Source organism: Neoarius graeffei, chromosome 27 (genome assembly GCF_027579695.1).
Source record: "Neoarius graeffei isolate fNeoGra1 chromosome 27, fNeoGra1.pri, whole genome shotgun sequence".
NCBI lineage: Eukaryota > Metazoa > Chordata > Actinopteri > Siluriformes > Ariidae > Neoarius > Neoarius graeffei.
This window is the reverse complement of record NC_083595.1, coordinates 18,020,506-18,043,981: the sequence shown is the minus strand read 5'-3', so window position 1 is coordinate 18,043,981 and position 23,476 is coordinate 18,020,506. Positions and strand designations below refer to the sequence as shown.

At 43.5% G+C, this 23,476-nt stretch overlaps 1 protein-coding gene across 3 annotated transcripts in view; it reads right to left on the bottom strand.

The window, feature by feature from the left end:
• Positions 1–1,781, bottom strand: part of slc22a18 (solute carrier family 22 member 18) — a 182,068-nt gene extending 180,287 nt beyond the window's left edge. For all 3 annotated transcript variants that reach the window (XM_060911733.1, XM_060911734.1, XM_060911735.1), the window contains exon 1: positions 1,564–1,781. In XM_060911733.1, the coding sequence (XP_060767716.1) occupies positions 1,564–1,668 (105 nt within the window). In that variant the 5' untranslated portion in view covers positions 1,669–1,781. The remainder of the gene's footprint in view (positions 1–1,563) is intronic.
• Positions 1,782–23,476: the final 21,695 nt, after the last annotated feature.

The following is a 23,476-nucleotide window of genomic DNA, read 5'->3' as shown; positions in this document are numbered from 1 at the left end:
GCACGTTTTTTATGTTTTTTGTGTGTATTTTTGCGTGTTGTTCGTCTGTACCGGATTCAATATCCACTACAACCGTATGGACTTACTGGACATTGGTTTCCAGCAGAAAATGACGGTTTGTAGCGATTTCCATCGCATGCACAACATTCCGGACGAGATAGTGAGACCAGCGGGGTCTCCGTGAATTGTTATCGGGTCTGGCAGGTGAAGAAGGCGGCATCGGGAGAGGAAGCAAAAGCGAGGCTGCAGAGCCGGCCTGTTGACTAAGCTCAGAAAACAGCCACTCAAACCTCCACTGCCAAGCCTCTACCTCTCCAACGTCAGATCCATGGTAAACAAGACGGACGATTTGGAATTACAGCTGGAATTACTTTATTCTATTCTATAATCGGCTGGCCAGTGCTATACTAGATACTACTGATATATCTAGTATCAGTACTAGTACTCAATACTTAAGTGACTTACCCGTCCAATGAGGATTGTTATTTTCTTGTTTACAAGATGGCACATCTGAGGGGGGCTGACAAATCCTGAATTTCTGTAAAGATAACTGTCCAGAGATTTATAAGCACGCAGTGCTTCACCACTGAACAGCGAGGGAAAGTTAATGAGGTAATTATACACATCTGGGTATTCCACCTCTGGCAGTTCAATATCCACTGGCACAGTCGTGAAAACTACGTCCGGTAATCGATAAGGGTCACTAATCTGTAGGTCATTTATTTTAGACATATATCTAGTTATCTGTTCATTAGAAAAATGAGCCGTGTAGTCCGTCGGTTGAAATTGATCCATTTTGTACACGAGTGCAGCAGTATTCAGCTTTGTTGTTGACCGACAAGATGGTGGCTGTTTACATTCCGGTCACGTGACTGCAAGAGGTCTATTGGAGCTTGAGAACCGCAGGGAGTAAATAGCACTGTACTGCCCACTCACATGTAGTCTTTGATCTTGAAGTAGATGTCAAAAATGTCAGAGGTGAAAGAAAAAAATATTATGGATACACGCATCGTTAGGCATCACAGGACCTGTAAAGTTTTTGGAATTTTCAGATTTAGGTTTAATTAATACATTTAGTACAAATCTAATTCATAAAATACGGTTACACGTTCAGTGCTGAGCATTGTTAAACCAGAAACACAGAAATAAGTGAGCCTTACTGTGGACAGTAACAGCACATCATTTACTACCCCCACCAACTTTGTTGGAGAAGGTTCTGTTTTCACCTCAGTTTGTTTGTCTGACTGTTCCCAACGTAACTCAAAAAGTAGTGAATGGACTTTGATAAAAGTGAGTAAGGGTGGGCTATGGTCTAAGGAGCAATTGATTAGATTTTTATGCAAATCCGGATGTATCCGGTTTTTCTTCTGTTCTTTTCCCAACGTAACTCAAAAAGTAGCGAACGGATTTTGATTGGAGTTTGAGGAAATGTTCGCCATGGCCCAAGGCCCAGTTGATTAGGTTTTGATGCAAATCCGAATATGTGGCTTAGCAGTAGTATGCACGCTACCGAGTGTCCTTCTAGTTTCTCTTCATTATCAGGTAAAGTGCGTCGAGACCTACCGGTGTTATTGAAATCTGGAGGAAAAGCCACGTTACGTCCAAAGCAGCGATCAGGTATGCAACATATAAAACGTTCTTCACGTTTACAGCTGGTGCTGAGTCCATGACTGTTCTCTTATTCGTAATCCGATTCAGCTTCTTTCACACGGTCTGGGACGAAAATCAATCCAATCTTTGTGTTAGCCTTATCACATGGCAATAGTAACACCCCAAAGGTATTCGCCCCTTTCACATATCCCACAATCCACAGCGCGGTTGAGAACTTCCGGTGGCCAGGGCCAGGCTGCTGATAATGGTACAAAAACTAATATTGGGCTATATAATCTTTTGATGTTCAAATCTCAGTACAGGTTTACACGGTCTCACCGATTTTTTTCAAGATTAATACTGTTCGAAATGATTGCACATTTACAATTTGTCATCAGTTTCGATGTTCAAATATCGGATACAAGCTGAAATGTGAGGTTATTACTCTAGTTACTGGTTCCATGGTATTTTTCGTCAGCGGAGCTTTTAATCGGTCATCCTCATATTATCGCCCATACAACCCTTTCACTTTCACTCTTTGCATTGTTTAGACGAAATATATGTTCTAACTACTCAGCACTAAAACCTTGGCCAACAACATTAACCGTGTACATTTACATTGCACATTTACAATTTGTCATCAATCATTTCGAGTCGTATTAATCTTGAAAAAAAATGTTAGACCATGTAAACCTGTCTGATTTAGCTGTATCCGCCATCTTTGTGGAATAACACAAGTACCTTAATAGAATAGAATGCCTTTATTGTCACTATACACATGTACAATGAGATTAAAGCATCTCCAATAACAGTGCAAACAGCGTGGAGAGAGAGAGAGAGAGAGAGAGAGAGAGAGAGAAGGGGGGTAAGGTGCACAGTCTGAGGTGTATGTGTTGTGTTAGGCTGCTGGGCCATAGAAGGTTCACGCTGCACGTTCACGTGAAGAACCGGACCCTGGGTCATTAAACTTCATGCTTGGATGTTCACGTGTTGCGTCTGTTCTACTTTGACCGAGTAACCAACAATATGGACTCTTCGGATGACGACGATTGCCTCATTCTGCTTTTACTGAGACAGAGGAAGAGAAAAAGGAACAGAATTTGGAGCCGAGAACACTTCCTTCTGAGAGAAACCCGTGGTGAATTTCACCGAACATTCTATAATCTGCTTGACAATCCCGATGAAGAACTATTTTTCAATTATACCATTCAATTATATTTTTTCTGAAGTTTTCCCCTGAAAGCATAGCGTTATCTCCCTAGACCCGTTCTGATTGGCTGGCGCGGCGGTGACCGCATGCATTGACTGGAATTTCCGTCTTCACGCCTAGAAAAAAGTGTGCATGTTCATTTCACGCGTGAAGTGTGCAGCGTGCAACGTGAACGCCGTTCTATGGCCCAGAGCAAGTCATGCTACGTTTGTCCACTTTTCTTTACACGCGTGCAGCATGCAGCGTGAACCTTCTATGGCCCAGCAGCCTTACACATTATGGAGTGAGGTATTCAGTGGCGACTGGTGAAAAAAATTCTTGGTGGGGCTGGTGCACCGGCGCGGGAACCGGGGGTGCGGCAGCACCCCCTGGTGGTGGACCCTCAAAACTGACATGAACATAAAACAAAACTTACGTGAAAATATATTTGTTTATTTATTTGTTTTCATTTGGCTCTGCTGATTTTATATGTCATGTTTTAGATGTAGGATTGATGAGGGCTACATTTTAGTTATTTAAAAAAGGATTTAATTAAAACTTATAACTTAATATGTAGCCTAGTGGACCATCAGAATTTTTTTTGTCGTGACGTTGACGTTCAGCTTTTCAGCGCGCGAAATTACAACAGGAAGCGAGTACGAGTCGACCGTCTGTAGAGAAGAGTAAGAGTTAGTTAGTTAGTTAGTTGATACTTAATAGTTACTATGTCTCAGAAGAGAACCGTGTGGATTTAAGTGGAATAATTGCGAGAAGTCATATGATCAAGACAGCGTTTTAAGGTAAGGCCATTTGGTTATTGCCCGCTGTGTCGTGTTCACTTGAGCCTATTTGGTATGCCTTGAACAAGTGCAGGTGTTGCTAGCATCGTGCTTTGAAGATGACTCAGATGTAACTACAGTCTTAAAAATGTTCGTTTAAAACGGTGTGTCCATGCTCATCATGTTTTACTTTTACTTTTCTTAATGGAGAGTGTGAAATACCGCTGCATCACTTTTATGAGTGATTTTTGCAATAGAATACTAAGTTAGTGTTACTAACCCATAGTAGTAGGATGAGTGGGTTCATGGATTTCGGTCTGTTGATTGAGAGAACCATGGTGTTTGTGTTGTTCCAGCGAGAGTGTTGTTCTGTTTCATGTGTGTGTGTGTGTGTGTGTGCGCGTGCGTGCGACTAACTACTGTATTTGAAATGCACACTCGCTTGACTGGATCTGGGTATGTAAGGCTGTAATCGGGTGGAATCCGCGTCTCCTTCAGTTTATCTAGAGCAGATGTAAAACCTGCGACTGTTAAACCACAGCTGTGCGCTTCTGCTTCTAAAATAACCTGTCCTTCGTAATCGTGTTAACTGAGAATTGTCATTGACAGACAGGCTTCAGATTCTTCCGTTATCACTCAAAAAAAAAAAAAAACGTCGTTTTTACGGATTAGGCCTATAACTGTCGGCAGTTAAACGAAATATTGCAATTGCAAGCTTAAAAGGATTTCGGACGCCTGATTGGTTAAAATGCAGGAAATTGCATCTAAGAAATACAAAATTTTCTGGGGGAGGACCCCCAGAACCCCCTTCAAAAAATGTCCCAGGTCACGTCACAGCACCCCCTGTCGACAATGTCTTCCCGCGCCGCTGGGCTGGTGTGCCAATAGATTTCCCTGTCTAATCCAGTATGAGCATTCAAATGAACAGTCAGAAAATGACGACAATTCCACAATAATAATTTAATTTCCTTCTCAAAATCAGCAGTTTCACAGATAAAGTAAATTAACAATTTACAGCTTTATTAGGCGCCATTTATGCTTTGGAAAGGAACGGTATCAAATACAATACTCAAGTTCTTGAGAGAAGTTTACAGCAAGGGTATGATTTCAGCTGAATCTGTACAAATCAACTGTGTGTGTGAGAGAGAGTGTGAATGAGTGAGAGAGAGGGAGGCTTCTAAGGTGAGTGTGGGACTGAGTGATTGCATGAAAAGAGAGAGAGAGAGGTGGTGTGTGTGTGTGTGTGTGTGTGTCTGATTCTAAGGTGAGCGTAAGATTTCTGTGTGAGAGAATGACTATGAAATGAGGTGTGTGGGGGTGTGTTTTGAGCTAGGTGTATTTCTGTGAAACGGGGGAGGGGAGCGATTATTGTCCAGTATGAACCAAAAGTCTAGTTTTGAACATCACCTCTAACCAGAGAGAGAGAGGTAGTGTGTGTGTGTGCGCGCGCGTTTCTGAGATGAGGGTAAGATTTCTGTGTGAGAGAGTGAAGGATTTGAAGTTACTGTCCAGTTCAGAACTGAGAGACAACACTAACCAAAACTAACAATAATAATAAAGAAAAGTTCTGATTCTGACCTGAGACCTCAAGTTTATCACCATAGCAACCAAACATTTCCCACATTTTCTGTAGCAGGGGCGACATTTCCAGCGCCCCAAAACCATTACATTCGGCGATGCTGATTGGCCAAATATTTATTATTTTTCCCTAGCAACCATACACGATTGGCTATTTCGCTGCACTTCTGGGGCGCTTTGTTGAGCGCCCAGGAAGAGAAATGATCCGAGTCTGTCGGTGGAAATTCACTGTTGAATGAGAGTCAGTTGGTGGAAATGTTGTTTAAATAATTTAGATTGCATGTAGGCACACACTATTAAGTAAAACTGACATTGATAATAAAATGTATATATTATATATACACATTTTTTTTCCCTCCACATCTGGGAGGGCGGCGCCCGAGCACCCCCTATGGGCCAGCCGCCACTGGAGGTATTGCACATATAAAGTATTGCACAGAGACAGTCACATTATAAATTATTGCACGAGAGATTCACATTATAAGATAAAATATTACACATTATGAAGTATTGTAAGGTAAGGTGCACAGTCCTGAGGTGAATGTGTTGCGTTTCACATTATGGGGTGAGGTATTGCACATTATAAAAGTATTGCATAGAGAGTCACCTTATAAAGTACTGCACATTATAAATTAGTAAAATAGTAAAATAAATAGACTATAAAGTCAGAGCATATGAAATGCCGCAAATTTGTGCAGTTATCAGCTGCGCCAACAATTCTGCTAAGGCTGGAGTCAGATTTTTTAGTTTACCCACTGTTAAAATACGAGAAGGACCTCAAATGGAAGATCTAACCCGTAAACTACAGAGACAGTGGCTTGCAAATCTGAAAAAATCTGACATAAGAGACCAGCTACAAATATGTACAAGTATGTGCAGATCATTTCATAAAGGGTAAGTTTATATTGCTACCGTAACCGTTTATGTGACCCACAGACAAAATATATGTGTTATTTACCAGCTGGGAGGTCCGTATTGTGAAATACCGTGACCGAGGTCTTGAAAGTACTGACCGAGGCCCTCTGGGCTGAGGTCAGTATTCAAGGTCGAGGTCACGGTATTTCACCATACGGACCGATCTTAAGCTGGTAAATAATATATTTATTTTTTCCTTTACCAAATTCTAACAGAAAACGAGAGCACCTGAAAGGGAAAACTGAGCCGCGGCGAGCTGCCATTTTGAATCCTCATTCACGGCTGTAATGCAAATTGCTTTCTCCTCGGTATACAAGTGCACTTCCATGGGAGGGGGGAAAAATACATTTTACTGCCTATGTAGTCCCCTATTTATGCAAAATTGAATCATTCAGGATTCAGCCATGTTTTTGCTCGGCGTTAGCAAGTTAGAGGTTTTTAACTTTCTCCTGAAATGTTTTCTTTTATTTTTTCTTCCTCAAGGTAGTAAAACTCACTTTCACTGTGAAGACTGTCATTATCGCTATCCATGATGTAAAATTAATGCTATTCCCCTGAGAAATGCTGGCAAAAATGTATGATTTTTGATAATCTTATAAATAAATCTTATTTAAAAAAAGATAAATGTTGACAAAAAATGCTACTATGTTTGTTGTTGTGAACAAGCGAGTCGCCAGAGGTCCGTAACTGAGGTCCGTATCATAGGCTCGCCAGCCAATCAGAGCGCAAGATTTGATGGAAACCGCACCGCAAAAAAAATAAATATGAAGATGTGACATACATGTAAGCACTATTCCAATTTATATTGCAGTTACAAATGCATAGCACAAAGCCCCAGTAAAATGTAGGTAGTTGAGCTCTGTAAAATGTTGCCTTAGAAGACGTCAATAATTAGGTTGTTTTTTTGTGTAACATTTGCCCACATCAGGAACCTACTAGATCCTTACAGTAAACTTGCCCTAAACAGTAAATGATAGCGTACATCAGTTGGTACCAGTGACGAAGCTACTAGTTAACACCAGGTAATTCACGATGTCTGTGTAATTCACACTCGGCCACATCCATACATCGTCTTCATACTGTACAACATTGCTGTACGGATCCACTCCTGAACATTCTTTTATCTTTTCCCTGTATCTGACCTTGTCACTATTACTCAGTTCATGATATATTTGCGAAAAACTACAGTTCACCAATGTACTCTCCTCAGTTGCCACCCTTACAGAAAAAACACATGAATTTCCCATGTATTTCACATGATCACGTTACCCACATGTGATCACACGTGGAATACATGGTATCAGATTTTGTAACATGTGTTACCATGTAGACCACATGTGGAAAACATTCCCACATGTGATTCACATAAAATTGGGCCAAAACCACATGTTTCCCATGTGCAAATAACATGTTTCCCATGTGCAAAACACATTTTCCACATATTTCACATGTGAGAAATCACATGTGAAGTTCATGTGGTTTTTCTGTAAGGGCATGGATGCTATACCACAAAGATGCTGGACACAACAAAATCAGAGAGCATCATGGGAGATTCGTGACAGAAGTGCAAACGGTCTATAGCCCAATATTGGTGTTTGTACCGTTATCATGAACCTTGGTCTGGCCATCACTGAACTCTACATAAAATCTGGGAGAGCTCATAGGCTCGTCAGAGTGAAGCCATCTGGCCACCATCTTACCACTCACATTGCTTGTGTGTTAAACCGTCGTATCTGATCAAACTTGCCCCAAGAAAAGTATCTCCTGACTTTTTTCCTTTCATTACCTCCTCTTATTTTTTTCATCTTTACCCCATTCCTTACATATCTTTATAGCACTCCCCTTCACTGTTATTTTTCCTTTTCCAGTTCAGTCTCTGCTCATTTTTTTTGAACGTCTCTTTTACAACTATAATTATTTTTAGGGAGATTATTTCAGTTTTTCTTTTATACAGTGTATCTTTCTCTTTTTCATATAGTTCTTCCTTCATTTCTATCTATGTATCTATTTATTATACCAACACAAAGGCTGTACAATACTTCCTTTCTATTTAGGACAGTTGTTGAAATAGGATTATTTTATCATGTTATTTGCCATTTTCATTTCATTCTCACAGCCATGTCTTAACAGTATTTATTGGTCACATAATTGATGGTCACAATATTCATGCAGCTTGCGACTAATATGACCAGTAAATACAGTACAGTTAAGACATGACTGTGAGAATGAAGTGAAAATGGCAAATAACATGAGAAAATAATCCTATTTCAACAACTGTCCTAACTAGGAAGGAAGTACTGTATAGCCTTTGTGCTGGTATAATGCATAGAAAGGAAGAAATATATGAAAGAGAAAGATACACTGTTTAAGAGCGAAACTGAAATAATCTCAGATGAAATAATTATAGTAGAGCAGCAGCTACGATTATCAACAGTCCATAATTATCGACACCTTTTCAGATTTATCAATAAAAAAATTTTACAAAGGTGAGTTTCAATTACAACAGTAACTGGTTCATTATTCAACCAGAAGACCCCCCCCCTCACCCTTTGATCTTATCATCTGATGGCACAGCTCGTTAACAGAGAGAGAATTTTTTTTTTTTTAGCACGATCAGCAATTTGAGGAAAACCCGGACATTATCATGGCAAGTAAGCATGGTGGAAAGATCATTGACATGTTTATACTGATAAAATTCAATGATATTTCATGATATCCTTGTCGAAACCTACTTTGCTTCTTATTCTTTCATTTGACAGTCACCATTTTGTATCTAAATGCGCATTTGAGAAGTCATGTGAGGTGTCGATAATAGTGATCACTTTCACCATTTCCACCATTATTGACACCGTGGAATTAAGTGACATTTACAACTGTTATCTATCGATCTTTGTGTATGTAGCAGTTCGGATGGGTGGGTGGGGCACAGAAGGAGGGCAGGCCAGAACGGAGTTCACAAAACCCATTTATTATAGCTTTTCAGCTTGCTTTTCAGCTTTCTTTCACTCACACTTTCACTCACTCACACACATCTGTTGTGGTCAGGTTGGGGAGAGAGCCCGCTCTGCTCTCGCTCTCTTCCTTAAATAGGGCGCAGTCACTGGGGAAGACACACAAACACATTAATCAACCTCAGGTGCAATGATTCTGCCACTTAACTTCCCCGACTCCGCCCTCCGGTCACAGACCGACGCTTGGCCACGCCCCCGCTGCCACATACCCCCGGGCGGCTGTCCGGCCTGCAGCCGACTCCACCCCCCCCCCCGACAGGAGAGGAAGTCCGCCACGGCCATCTGCGCCCCCGGCCTGTGGATCACCTTGAAGTTGAAGGGTTGGAGTGCCAGATACCAACGGGTGATCCGCGCATTGGCATCCTTCATGTGGTGGAGCCACTGGAGGGGCGCGTGGTCTGAACAGAGGGTGAAAGGGCATCCCAGCAGGTAGTAACGGAGGGCGAGGACCGCCCACTTGATCGCTAGGCACTCCTTTTCAATGGTGCTGTAGCGCCCCTCATGCACCGACAGCTTCCTACTGATGTACAACACTGGGCGGTCCTCCCCCTCCACCTCCTGGGACAAAACAGCCCCCAGCCCTCTGTCCGATGCATCCGTCTGTAACATAAAGGGGAGAGAAAAGTCAGGGGAGTGTAAAAGTGGCCCCCCACACAGTGCAGCCTTTACCTCAGAAAAAGCCCGCTGGCATTGCTCCGTCCACTGGACCGGATCTGGTGCCCTCTTTTTAGTCAGATCAGTCAGTGGGCTGGTGACATCCGAATAGTTAGGTTCCCCAAGCCTCCATGGGGTTCTCCCCGTTAACCTACGATAATACGATATTAACCTACGATATTAACCTACGATAATAGCCAGCCAGCCCCAGAAACTGTCTCACCTCCTTTTTGGTATTGGGCCTCGGGCAGGCCGCAATTGCTGCTGTCTTGTTAATTTGGGGACGCACCTGCCCGTTGCCCAAGTGGAAGCCCAGATACTGTACTTCCACCCGCCCAATTGCACACTTCTTTGGGTTGGCTGTGAGACCCGCTCGCCTCAGCGACCTAAGGACAGCCCTCGGGTTTTGGAGGTGCCTCAGCCAGTCATTACTATAGATAATGATATCGTCGAGATAGGCAGCCGCATAGGTGGCATGGGGGCAGAGGACCCTATCTATCAGCCGCTGAAACGTAGCGGGTGCACCAAACAGCCCAAAAGGAAGTGTGACAAACTGGTGTAAGCCGAATGGTGTGGAAAAGGCCGTTTTTTTCTCGGGATAATGGAGTCAAGGGGATCTGCCAATAACCCTTTGTTAAATCCAGTGTCGAGTAAAAGCGAGCCGTGCCTAGTCGATTGAGCGACTCATCAATACGAGGCATTGGGTACGTGTCCAATTTAGACACTGCGTTGACTTTCCTATAGTCTACACAGAACCGGACCGACCCGTCGGCCTTGGGAACCAAGACCACCAGGCTGCTCCAGTCACTGTGGGACTCCTCGACGATGCCCATTTCGAGCATGGCCTCGAGTTCTTCCCGAACCACTTTTTTTTTTTGTGTTCGGGTAGCCTGTAAGGGCGGCTATGCACTACCACCCCTGGGGTGTGGTACCACCCCTCAATGTGGTGCTCTATGAGGTCGGTGCGGCCGGGCAGGGGCGAGAATACATCCGAAAACTCGGTCTGCAACTGGGCAACCTCCGCGAGTTGGGTCGGGGAGAGGTGGTCTCCACAGGGGACCGGAGAAGTACATGATGCTAATGTTCCTTTTTGAACCTGTGGGCAACAGTACGAGTACTTTATCTCCCGGTGTGAACTCCCCAAGGCGCGTACCCTTGTCGTACAGGCGGGTTTGTCGTTCTTGGGCCTGCCGCAAATTCTCCTGGGTTAGTTGGGTGAGTATGTGGAGTTTTGCGCGCAGGTCAATAACGTATTGGATTTCATTTTTACTTGGTGAAGGTCCCTCCTCCCAATTTTCCCGCAGCACATCTAGAATGCTGCGCAGCTTACGCCCATATAACAGTTCAAACGGGGAGAACCCCATGGAGGCTTGGGGAACCTCTCGCACTGAAAACAAGGGTTCGAGCCACTTACCCCAATTACGTGTGTCCTCACTTATGAATTTTTAAATTATATTCTTGAGGGTGCGATTGAACCATTCAACTAAACCGTCCGTTTGTGGGTGATACACGCTGGTGCAGATCGGCTTAATACCCAAAAACCCATACAGTTCGTTCAGTGTACGTGACATAAACGAGGTGCCTTGGTCAGTCAGAATCTCTTTCGGGATTCCAACTCGGGAGATGACGCGGAAGAGCGCTTCCGCAATACTGCGTGCTGAGATATTGCGAAGAGGCACTGCTTCCGGGTATCGCGTTGCATAGTCCACCAGAACTAATATAAAGCGGTACCCTCATGTTGACCGATCTAATGGCCCAACGAGATCCATCCCAATTCTTTCAAACGGGGTCTCGATTAATGGGAGAGGGCACAAAGGCGCTTTTGGAATGGCCGCTGAATTTACTAACTGGCATTCGCGGCACGTCGTACACCACCTACTGACATCGCCGCGAATCCCTGGCCAATAGAACCGGGCCCTTATTCGGGCTAGTGTTTTATCCTGCCTTAAGTGTCCAGCCATGGGATTAAAGTGAGCCGCCTGGAATACCAATTCCCGGCGGCTCTTCGGAATCAAAAGCTGCGTGACTCGCTCTTTAGTTTGAGTGTCCTGCGTCACTCGGTATAATCTATCCTTCATAATCGCGAAGTAGGGGAAGGACAGGGTGGCGTTTGGCTGGAGCATTTGACCATCGATTACTCTCACTTGGTCAAATGCATGCCGCAGAGTCTCGTCTCGCTCTAATGGAAAATCCGCGAGGGATTCCCCAATAGAGAGAGGAGGAGCTGGCGGCTCCTCACTCTGATGCGGAGCTAACGTAGACAGCTCTGTGACAGCTGCTCCCGCCAACGCGACACCGGGACCTCCCCTTATTAAACTACGTCAGGACCCACTCTTCACTAGGTGACTCATTAATTCCCCAAATCCCGGCCAATCCGTCCCCAAAATTATCGAGTGGGTAAGGCGAGGATTAACCGCCACCTTCACTATAAAATTTTCCCCTCGAAAAAAAATGTGGACCGACACTAAAGGGTAGTTGTGAACATCCCCATGCACACACAACACCTTCACCAATTGTTCTCCCCCCATTGCCTCTTCTTGCACCAGGTTTTGGTGGATTGAGGTCTGATTACAACCAGAATCCACCAACGCCTGATGTGTATCCCCTTGGATACTCTCGATACGCTCCGGCCCGATCGAGGGCGGCTCCTGGCGCGTCGGGGATCCGAACCACCACGCCCACCTCCATGACCGAGCACTGCTGTTGGAGGTGGCCCGGCTCCCCACAGCGCCAGCAAACCGGCCCGGGCTTCCTCTCTGCACTGGTGCTCTGGGGCTCACTCACCTGAGGGGGGGAAGAGACAGACACAGAAGGGAGAGAAGGGAGAAACGGGAGGGCCCTGCGGGTGCGGCGGGCCGGCTGGGGTGGGGCCGGCCCCCGCCTCCGCGGTGGGGGAACGGGGCGAGGATGAGACACAGGAGGAAAGGGAGAGAGAGGGGAGAAGAGGTTGTCTGCTGTCCTGCCGTCGGGACAGCCGCCAAATGGTCCTCCGCCAGCTTGATTGCCTGATTCAGCGACGCCGGGCGGTGGCACTGGACCCACTCTGCAGCTTCGGCTGGTAGACGCACGATGAACTGCTCCAGCGCCACCTGGTCGATGATCCCCTCGGCGTCACGATTGTCGGCCCTCAACCACCACCCACAGGCGTCCCGGAGTTGTTGGCCAAACGCGAACGGCCGGCCGACTTCCTCCAAGCGCAAAGCGTGGAAGCGCTGCCGTTGTTGCTCGGGGGTGCGCCCCACACGCTGGAAGGCGGCCCAGCGAAGGTCCGCGTAGGCCAGCCGGCGGTCGGCGGGGAGCTGTAGCGCGGCCAGCTGCGCCTCTCCTGTTAGCAGGGGGAGGAGGCGCGCCGCGCGCTGTTCCACCGGCCACCCCAAGGTCTCTGCTACCTGCTCAAAGAGCGTGAGGAAGGCCTCGGGGTCATCCTGCGGCCCCATCTTCGTCAGGGTGAAGGGGGACGGCTACGCGGCAGTGGACCCCGCCGATGCGAGGAGGTGCCGCGGTACCTGTCGCTCTTCCTGCTGAGCCAGCACCAGGGCCTCGAACCGCTGTTCCTGTTCCTTCCAGAGGGCGACTAATGCCTGGTGCTGGCTTTGCTGGGCCGTGGCGAGGGCATGGACCAGCTCGGCGAAAGGGGAGGACTCCATGGGGCTGTTCTGCTTCGGCGCTCCAAATCCCGGGTTTCGGCACCACTGTAGCAGTTCGGATGGATGGGTGGAGCACAGAAGGATGGCAGGCCAGAACTGAGTTCACAAAACCCGTTTATTATAGCTTTTCAGCTTGCTTTTCAGCTTTCTTTCACTCACACACATCTGTTGTGGTCAGGTTAGGGAGACAGCCCGCTCTGCTCTCGCTCTCTTCCTTAAATAGGGCGCAGTCACTGGGGAAGACACACAAACACATTAATCAACCTCAGGTGCAGTGATTCTGCCACTTACCTTCCCCGACTCCGCCCTCCAGTCACAGACCGACGCTTGGCCACGCCCCTGCTGCCACAGTGTAACATTCTTGAAGTAAATGAAGTACTTTAAAAAATAAAAGTGCTGTGATTTATGTATTTTTTTCTGATTCATAACAGAATGGAATGCTTATAGAGTATTTGGAATCCTATTGCAATAAATAGAATTAGACCAGAATTAAATTCCTAGCATATAAAAAATTTCATGCTTGAAATATTCAGATTTTTCTATTCCATTCAGAAAATATATTTTTTGCAGTTTGTTGTAAATATCTACCACATATTATATCAGTAGACATTTTATATTTTGGTTTGAGGAATGACATGCAACCTTTGACCTGGATTTTCATGTGGTTACAATGTCCATGTGGTTACAAGATATTCCTTCTTCTTCTTCTTCTTTGTTTAATATCCTTTTGTTTCCATATTTCATGGGGTTGGACGAGCTATGAGCATTCTCCATCTCAGTCTGTTATAGACCATCTCTTCTTTGAGGTTAATTCCCTCAGATCTTCCTCTATACACTTCTTCCATGTTTTCAGGGACCTTCCTCGGGGGGATCTTCCATCAGCTTCTGCTGCTTTCCATAGCACACTACTCTGTTCTTTTCTTTTGATATGCCTGAACCATCTCAAACGTTGTCTTCTCGTTAAATTCTGTATGCTTTCCACTTGACATCTCTCTACCACTTCCTCACTTGATATTCCCTCTTCCCAATGTATATTTGCCATATATCGGAGCATCCAGCAATCACATCTCTTCACCATGTTTTCAAGTTTCCTAGTCATCAGCCATGTTTCTGCTCTGTATATAAGTACAGGCCTAATGCATGCTCAGTATGTTTGTACTCTGCTTTTTAGGGGAATTCCTTGATTCATCAGAAGACTAGATATGTCTCCATTTTGACCAAGCAGCTGATATTCTGGTTCAAACTGCTCTCTCTGCACCTTGACCGCAGTCAATAGTGTTGCCTAGGTAACAGAAGCTTTCAACTTCTTTGATAGTACCATCATCAACCCTTATTCTGTCACATCTCCTTGTTCTCTTCTTTCTCCTCTTCTTGTACAGGCAGAGCAGACAAAATTTTCACCTGCTTGATTTACTCTCCTTAGTCCAGAACATCTCATGTGGCACCACTTCCTGCATTCTATACATAGTATAGAGTTGGTACCTACTCCTATTCCACAAACATCGCATGGATATCTACCTTGATCCCTGATCTCAACCTCCTCCTTTCCCAATATCATCATTTTTTGTCTTTTCTAAGTTTACCTTCATACCTTGCCTTTCCATCTTTCTTCTCCAGTCATTAAACATTCTTATTACTACTTCTTCTGTCTCTGCTGTTAACACCACATTGTCGGCATACAAGAGTTCCCAGAATTTGTCACGGTGTCCTTCCTTTGTTACTTCCTCCGACAATTATGAAAAGAAGTGGAGAGAGAGAGAGGAGCCTTGGTGAACTCCCACTCTGATATCAAACTCCTCAGAGATTCCAGCCTTAGTGGACCTTTGACCTAGAGTTTGTACAGAGTGCCATTATTGCCTGTATCAAATGCTCAAGTACAAGTTGCCTTTTTAAAGCCCAGACAATTACATCCCTAGGCACCCGGTCAAGGTCCATGAAGATGTGATAAAGTTTTCTTTTTCTTTCTTGAAACTTTTCCTTTAACTGTCTAATGATAAATATTGCATCGGTTGTTGATCTGGAACCCAAACTGGCAATCACTAATCTTTGAAACTTTCCTCAATCTGTTTTCGAGAACCTTCTCCCAAACCTTCATCGGATGTTCTAGAAGGTGAACTCCTCTGTAGTTATTACAGCTAAAAGCATCCCCTTTACCCTTATAAATCGGTATCGTAAAGCTGCTGCACCATTCCTCTGGTGCCTCCTCACCTTGTAAAAGCTTTTGGAAGAGCTTTGTGAGCTCCTGTACTCCCATCACTCCTGCAGCCTTTAGAAGATTGCAAGTGAGTCCTGTTGGTCCTACTGCTCTTCCATTTTTCATGCTCCTGAGGGCTTTACATACCTCCACTGGCGTTATCTCATCAATTGGTCCCTCTACTTTATCTGCTTCCTCAATCTTATATTGATTTTCTTCATTCAGAAGTCCTTCATAGAACCTCCTCCATACTCCCATTTATTTATTTCTTGTTAACTACTACATTACCATTCTCGTCCTTCAGATATATAGCTCCATTGATGTCCTTGCAGTCCCTTTTCGTCTGTTTTGCTACTTTGAACATCTTCATCCTTCCTTCTGCAGATTCTCTGTCCTCTGACCATTCTTGCCATGCCTTGATCTTTGCTCTTCTAATTTCTCTTTTTCTCCTTGTACAGCCTCTTACTATCTTCTGTACTTTGTCTCTTCCATATTCTAAAAGCTCATTTCTTTTCTACTATTGCCTCTTGAACCTCTTCACACCACCACCATGTTTCTGTCTCCTTCCTGATGTCTCCCCCAAACTTGTCTGGCCGCTTCTATGCAGGTGTCACTAAAAGCTTCCCACCTTCTTTCTTCTTGGTTATTAAATAGTTCCTCTAGTTTTCTCTGGTACTCTTGTTTCACTTCTGGATTCTTTCATTTCCAGCTTTTTATTTTCCTCTCTCTGCCTTTGGCCTTCTCATATCTTTTTAACACAACATCTGCACAAAGAATTCTATGTTGTGTTACACATTCTTCTCCAGGTATTACTTTGCAGTCCTTTGCTCTTATTTCACTCTCTCCTCAGTAAAATAAAATCTATTTGATTACAGTTTTTGCCACTTTTGTGTTATTAGGTGCTCCTCTTTCTTCTTGAACCATGTATTTACTATTTGAATGTTTAGTTGTTGGCAGAATTCCAACATATTGTCCCCTTCTTGGTTTCATTTGCCAAATCCAAAATTGCCTATAACTTCCTCGTAGCCTCTCTTCCAACATGACAGTTGAGATCCTCGGCAGCTACAATGACTAAATAATTTGCCGGGATCTCTGTTATCCTTCCAAGAAGTTTTTCTCTAAATTCCTCTTTCTCCTCATCAGGTCTGCCCTGTTGAGGAGCATACACCGAGAAAAAGTGGAGGATCTTCTTCCCACATAGAAGGACAATTTTCATAATTCTATCTGAAGTCCTTACTACTTCAATAACATTATCTGTTCATTCCTCCTTTGCCATAATCCCAACTCCTCTCTTAAAAAACAAAGGAAGATAAGTAGCAGCAATGCTAGGAAGAAGAAAAGTAGATGTCTGTGCCATACAGGAAATAAGATACAAGGATAGAGGAGGTTCATTTCATATTCTAACAGATATGCTCCATCTGCACCACTTTTTGAAAAATATTCTTTATTGCCAATTCAAAAACTGAATATGTACCAAATATGTTTATTCATTCACAAGTTTATTTACAAAAACCAAGCTCTCCCTGACCCTTTCCAAAATTTCTTTATCTACACATCAGATGTCCATTCATATCGCACAAGACATAGTAACAATAATAATCTATATTTACCCTTTCCTAGTACATCACACCATCAATTCAACATATCTTATAGAGGCCCTAAGCTATGGAATCAACTACCTCTCCCATTAAGATCCATATCTTCCCTCTCACTCTTCAAAAAGCAGCTTAAAATACATTTTACCTTTTCATGAATCCTCCAGTCATCGCATCTATTCTCTGCCCTCTCCATTGCCACACGTCTTCACTTTTATTAATTTATTTTTTGTTTTTGTGTGTCTTTGTGTGTCCTTTTTCCATAATTATTATCCCTCCTTGATGTTTCTTTTCATTATGTACCTTGTCTCCTTATTATTCACTTACATTGTTTTGTATCTTGTTTCTATATTCCATTTTACAATGACTATTTTGTACATTGTCTCCTTACTTTTTAAAGTTCATTTGCTAGCCATCATCATGATTGATGCTGATTATTGATGGGGTGGAACTCTTGTACAAGCCCTTCGGGCTTCATTCCCTCCTTGCACCATTGTTCTTATGAGTGCTAAATAAATAAACCTAAACCTAACCTAAACAGTGTTGTTTTTGGCAGCCATTTTTGATTTAGTTTTAGTCTTAATCTTTTGGACGAAATGCTTATTAGTTTTAGTCACATTTTAGTCAATTCCATCCTTGATAGTTTTGGTCTAGTTTTAGTCGACGAAAACTAAAAGGGTTTTAGTCCAGTTTTAGTCATTCATTTTAGTCGAAAAAATAATTACTTTAAAACATTAAATTAGGTCAATACAGAGATAGGAAATTGTAATCGAGGTTGACAGGTTGTGCATAACATACTCTCAAAACAGTGTCTCAAAACAGACTTGTTTCACTTGAACGTAAAAAGTATGTCAAATATTTGGGTTTAATAATCGATGACGATCTTTCTTGGAAGCCTCATATTGATTTTATTTGCAACAAAATAAGCAAGGTTGTCGGCCTTTTGGCCAAGCTTAGACATTTTATTCCACTACATACCCTTATGACATTATATCGCTCTCTGATTCAACCTTATTTAACATATGGTCTTAGTTCTTGGGGACAGGCTTGTAAAACTCATAAATAAAGTATTAATCCTACAAAAACGAGCTTTAAGATTAATCCATTTTGTTGATAATAAAGTGCCCTTCCTTTGTTTTCCAAAACCAATATTTTACTAGTAAATCTTTTCTATGAATGTATTTCTAAATTAATGTATGACGTTGTTAATCAAAGTGCACCCTCAAACACTTTTTGTAAATTATTTTCTTCTATTTCTAGTATCCATTCTTATAACACTAGGTCATCTTACTCCAAGAGCTTATATACTCAGTATTCTCATACAAATCTACAAAAGAACTCATTTTCCCATGTTGGTGTTAGGGTATGGAACCAGATTCCAACTTCTAGAAGATCTTCATCTAAATTGTCGTTCAAGAAAAAAAAAGTCAGACACCACCTTTTTTTCTGATTTAAGTAGATATGGATATGATGTTGACATCTCCAAACTCTTTCTTTCTACATAACTTTATTTCTATATATAATTGAGCGGGCCAAGAGGTTGCGCGGGAGCGAGGCTGCACGAGAGCGGGCCGAGAGGTTGCGAGGAAGCGGGCCGAGAGGTTGCACGGGAGAGAGGCTGAGTGAGAGCGGGCCGAGAGGTTGCGCGGAAGCGGGCCGAGAGGTTGCGCGGGAGCGGGCTGAGAGGTTGCGCGGGAGAGAGGCTAAGCGAGAGCGGGCCGAGAGGTTGCGCGGGAGAGAGGCTGAGCGAGAGCGGGCCGAGAGGTTGCGCGGGAGAGAGGCTAAGCGAGAGCGGGCCGAGAGGTTGCGCGGAAGCGGGCCGAGAGGTTGCGCGGGAGAGAGGCTGAGCGAGAGCGGGCCGAGAGGTTGCGCGGGAGCGGGCTGAGAGGTTGCGCGGGAGCGGGCTGAGAGGTTGCGCGGGAGCGGGCCGAGAGCTACCTGCGGGCTGCGTAACAACAACGCAATGCCCCTGAAGAGAGCTCCTACGGTCGAGGAGATTGACGACATCAAAAAATCCCTCGACTTTCTGGGTGAGGAAATCTCTGCTGTCAGGATGCAGCAGAAGACTATCCTGGGCCTGGTGGAAGACGTCAAAGCTCTGCGGCTGCAGAACACGGAGAAGGCAAAGAGGATCACCTTGCTTGAGAACCGAGTGGAGGATCTGGAGCAATACACCCGGATAAATAACATCATTGTGACCGGACTGCAGGTTAAACCCCTGTCATATGCTGGAGCAGTGGCGAGAGGAGACGGAGAGGAGCAGAACGAGGAGGATGCTAACTCTGTGGAGCAACAGATGTTAGCATTCCTGCACTCCAAAGGGATAGAGGTAAAAAGCACAACATTGAAGCATGTCACCCTCTCCCACTGAGAAGCAACACTGATAAACCGGCTGTAATAATAAGATTTGCCAACAGAAAGCATAAAATGCAACTGTTAAAGCAAGGGAGGAAACTGAAAGGCTCAGACGTTTTTCTGAATGAGCACTTAACCAAAAAAAATGCAGACATTGCAAGAAAGGCGAGACTCCTGAGGAAACAGGGGAAAATCCAAAACACTTGGACACATAACTGCAAAGTATTCGTAAAGCTGAAGGGATCTCCAGAAGAGGCCAAGATCCTGGTCATCCGAGATATTGGGGAACTGGACAAATTCTGAGGGAGCCAATCAAAGCAACTGACAATCATGACACAGTGACGGGACAATGGACACTGGACACAAGAACTGGACATTTTCCTTTATACTGAGCATAAAACACAAGATATGGAAAATAATATTGATCTGGAAAATAATCTTTTCAGCAACATCAATATCAGCTGCCGGTATTACACTGAAAATCAATACAATGCAACAATCAGAGAAGGAAATAAGATATCAGTTATTCATTTCAATACCAGAAGTCTGTATGCCAATTTCCATAAAATGAAGGAATATCTTAGTCAGTTCAATACTCCATTCAATATAATAGCCATATCAGAAACTTGGATCAATGATGAGATGGGAGTAGATTTTGAGCTAAACGGGTATGAACTTAATTATATCAACAGAAAGAGCAAAAGAGGGGGAGTGGCAATATATGTTGATAATAGTTTGGAATATAAAATTAATAATAAAATGACGGTAGCTGTTGATGATTGGATGGAGTGTAAAAAAAAAAAGAAATATGTTAGAAATATGTTGTGAAAAAATGAAAAATATAATGGTGAGCTGTATATACAGATCTCCTGGATCAAGCATAGAAGTTTTTATAGATTGGATGGAAAGTATGTTTATAAAATCAACACAGAAGGTCATGTACATCTGTGGTGATTTTAACATCGACCTCTTAAATCATAAGAAACATAAAATGACAGAAGAGTTCATTAACTCAGTGTTCAGTATGGGACTGTATCCAACTATTACCAGACCAAGCAGGATCACTTCTCAGAGCACCACTTTAATAGAAAATATATTTACTAATATCCTGGAAAATAATACAGAGAGTGGACTACTATTAACAGATATCAGTGACCACCTACCTATTTTTAATGTATATTACTGTAATTATAGCAAGAAGAAGGATACTAAAAATTATAAATATATAAGAGTGAAAACTGAAGAAACTATGATTGCACTAAAAAATTACTTAATGATACAGGACTGGAATGTAGTTTATAAAGAAAAAGATGTTGATAAAGCATATGAGGAATTTTTAATAATTTTCAATGAACTATATAATAAAAATTGTCCTATAAAGAAATACAGTAATATATATAAATATACAAATAGTCCGTGGGTCACCAAGGGGTTACAAAATGCCTGCAAAAAGAAAAATATATTATACAGACAATTCTTAAAGCATCGAACTATAGAGGCAGAGGAAAAATATAAAAATAAATTAACTAATATCATGAGGATATGTAAGAAAGACTATTATAATAAATTAGTGGAGAAAAATAAAAACAATATTAAAGGTATATGGACTGTACTAAATGGTATTGTGAGAAATGGATCCAAAACTACAAATTACCCGGAGTACTACACTGAAAATAACAAGACCATAAATAATATGGAGGATGTGGTGAATGCTTTTAACCTAGGGGTTTTCAAAGTGTGGGAGAGTCAGCCCCCCCTCAGAGAGCAAATAAACAACAACGCCCCCCCCCCCCCCCCCCCACACACACACACAATTTTTGTTGTTGCTATGCTTGATGTTCCATTCATATTTTAAAAAAATGGTTGTTGTACACATTTTTATTTTTTTCTTTTACACATTTTAAACATCTGTGCTTTTTTAGAACATCTTTTTTTTTTTACACATTTTAAACATGCTAAAAACATTCTTTTTTTTACACATTTTAAACATGTGCTTTAAAAAAAAAACCACATTTAATACATTTTCTTTTTTAACACCTCACATCACCACAACCCCTTTTCTTGCCTCATCTTAGTGGGAGCAATGAGTTTGCTTCTTTGATATGCACAGGCGCCTGATGCGGGGACTCACTGTTGACAGGAATAAACGTATATCATCCTCTACTTGCAGGCTAGACCGGTACTTGTTTTTGATCAATGTTAATGCGGAAAAACCGCATTCACACAGGTATGTAGATGTGAACGGGATGAGTACCTGAAGCGCTTTTTTGGAGAGGTGGGGGAACTCGGTCTCCACAGACAGCCAGAAGTGCGCAAGTGACACTTCACTCATCTTTTTTTTCAAGTCCATATTAGAGTTCAGTTCGACAAGGGCCTCTTCCTCTTGCACTGTTAGTGCATCACTGGATGTCGCTGGGAATGAGAATGGATTTCTCACCCACTGATTTGCTAAGGTCTCCTCTCCAAAATACTCTGAAAACTGCTCACACAGACCCTCCAAATGTGCAATGACCACCTGTTGTACAGTGTCCAGTTGCAGCCCTGCCTTCTCCACAACATCTTCCAACGTCGGGAACATTTCCACCGAGCCCCATTTAACATGAGCACACCACAAGTCCAACTTTTTCCTAAATGCAGAGACTCGATCGTGTGCCAAAAAGACATGGCTCTCTTTGCCCTGCAGAGAGGTGTTCAGTGCGTTTATTCGGTCAAAGATATCAGAAAGATATGCCAACATTGCAACCCAGTTCATGTCCCCCATATGCTTCACCAGTGGAGAACTGATTTCGGCAAGGAATAGGAGCACTTCCTCGTGCAAATCACACAAGCGGGTGAGGACCTTGCCCCGGGACAGCCATCGGGCCTCGGAGTGCAGCAGCAGCTGTTGGAAGTGAGCATCCATCTCATTGCAGAGGACGGAGAAGAGACGAGCATTCATGGCACGTGATTTAATTAGATTAACAATTTTTACTGCCTCGTCCAGCACCGCGCGCAACTCTTTTGGCATCTTCTTGCTCGCCAAAGCCTGGCGATGGATGATACAGTGCTTCCAAACAGCGGCCGGGGCAACCGCTTGCACCTGCTTCACCAAACCACTGTGGCGGCCTGTCATTGCCCTTGCACCATCAGTACATATTCCACAACATCAGCTCCAATCAATACGATTCTCCTGCATGAAATCATTCAAAGCCTTGAATATTTCTCCTGCTGTAGTGCGAGTTGGCAGAGGATAACAAAACAAAAACTCCTCAACACTGAGCTCTTTAATATAGCGCACATACACCATTAACTGAGCACTGTTAGCGACGTCGGTAGACTCATCCAGCTGAATGGAGAAGAGAGGGCTCTCACGAATAGCATCCAGCACCTGTTCCTTAACATCCGATGCCATGTCTGAGATGCGGCGCTGGATGGTGTTATCAGACATCGGTATGGCATTCAGCTTGGCAGCAGCAACATCTCCCATCATCACACATGTCTTTAGCAGCAGGTAAGATTAATGTTTCGCCGATGTTGTGGGGCTTACCTGCTTTAGCTATGCTTCAGTTGCCTTGTCATTTACAGTGCTAAAAGTATGAATTACTTTCTGCTGTGACCACAGTTCATTTAGCCTCCTGTCAAAAAACTCCCGGGGCTTGGTCACCAAACTTGGGTGTTTGGTCTCAATATGATGCCAGAGTCGACATGGTCTCATAGCATCATTAGCTAGTACCTCTTGGCAGACAACCACGCCCGGATCACCGCACAGGCTTCATATGGCTTCAGCCTAGGGGCCCCCACACCCCCCGCCTCGCAGGGGGCCCCCCAATTGGTCAAAAGAAAAAAAAAACCTTCATATTCATTGGCTCAAAATGAATATTTAAATAAACGGACACTGATTGGGTGAGGCAAATCCGCCTTCCATATATAAATGTTAGATGTCACGCACGACGTCACTCCACAGTTGAACAGTGAACATGCGTGACAGAA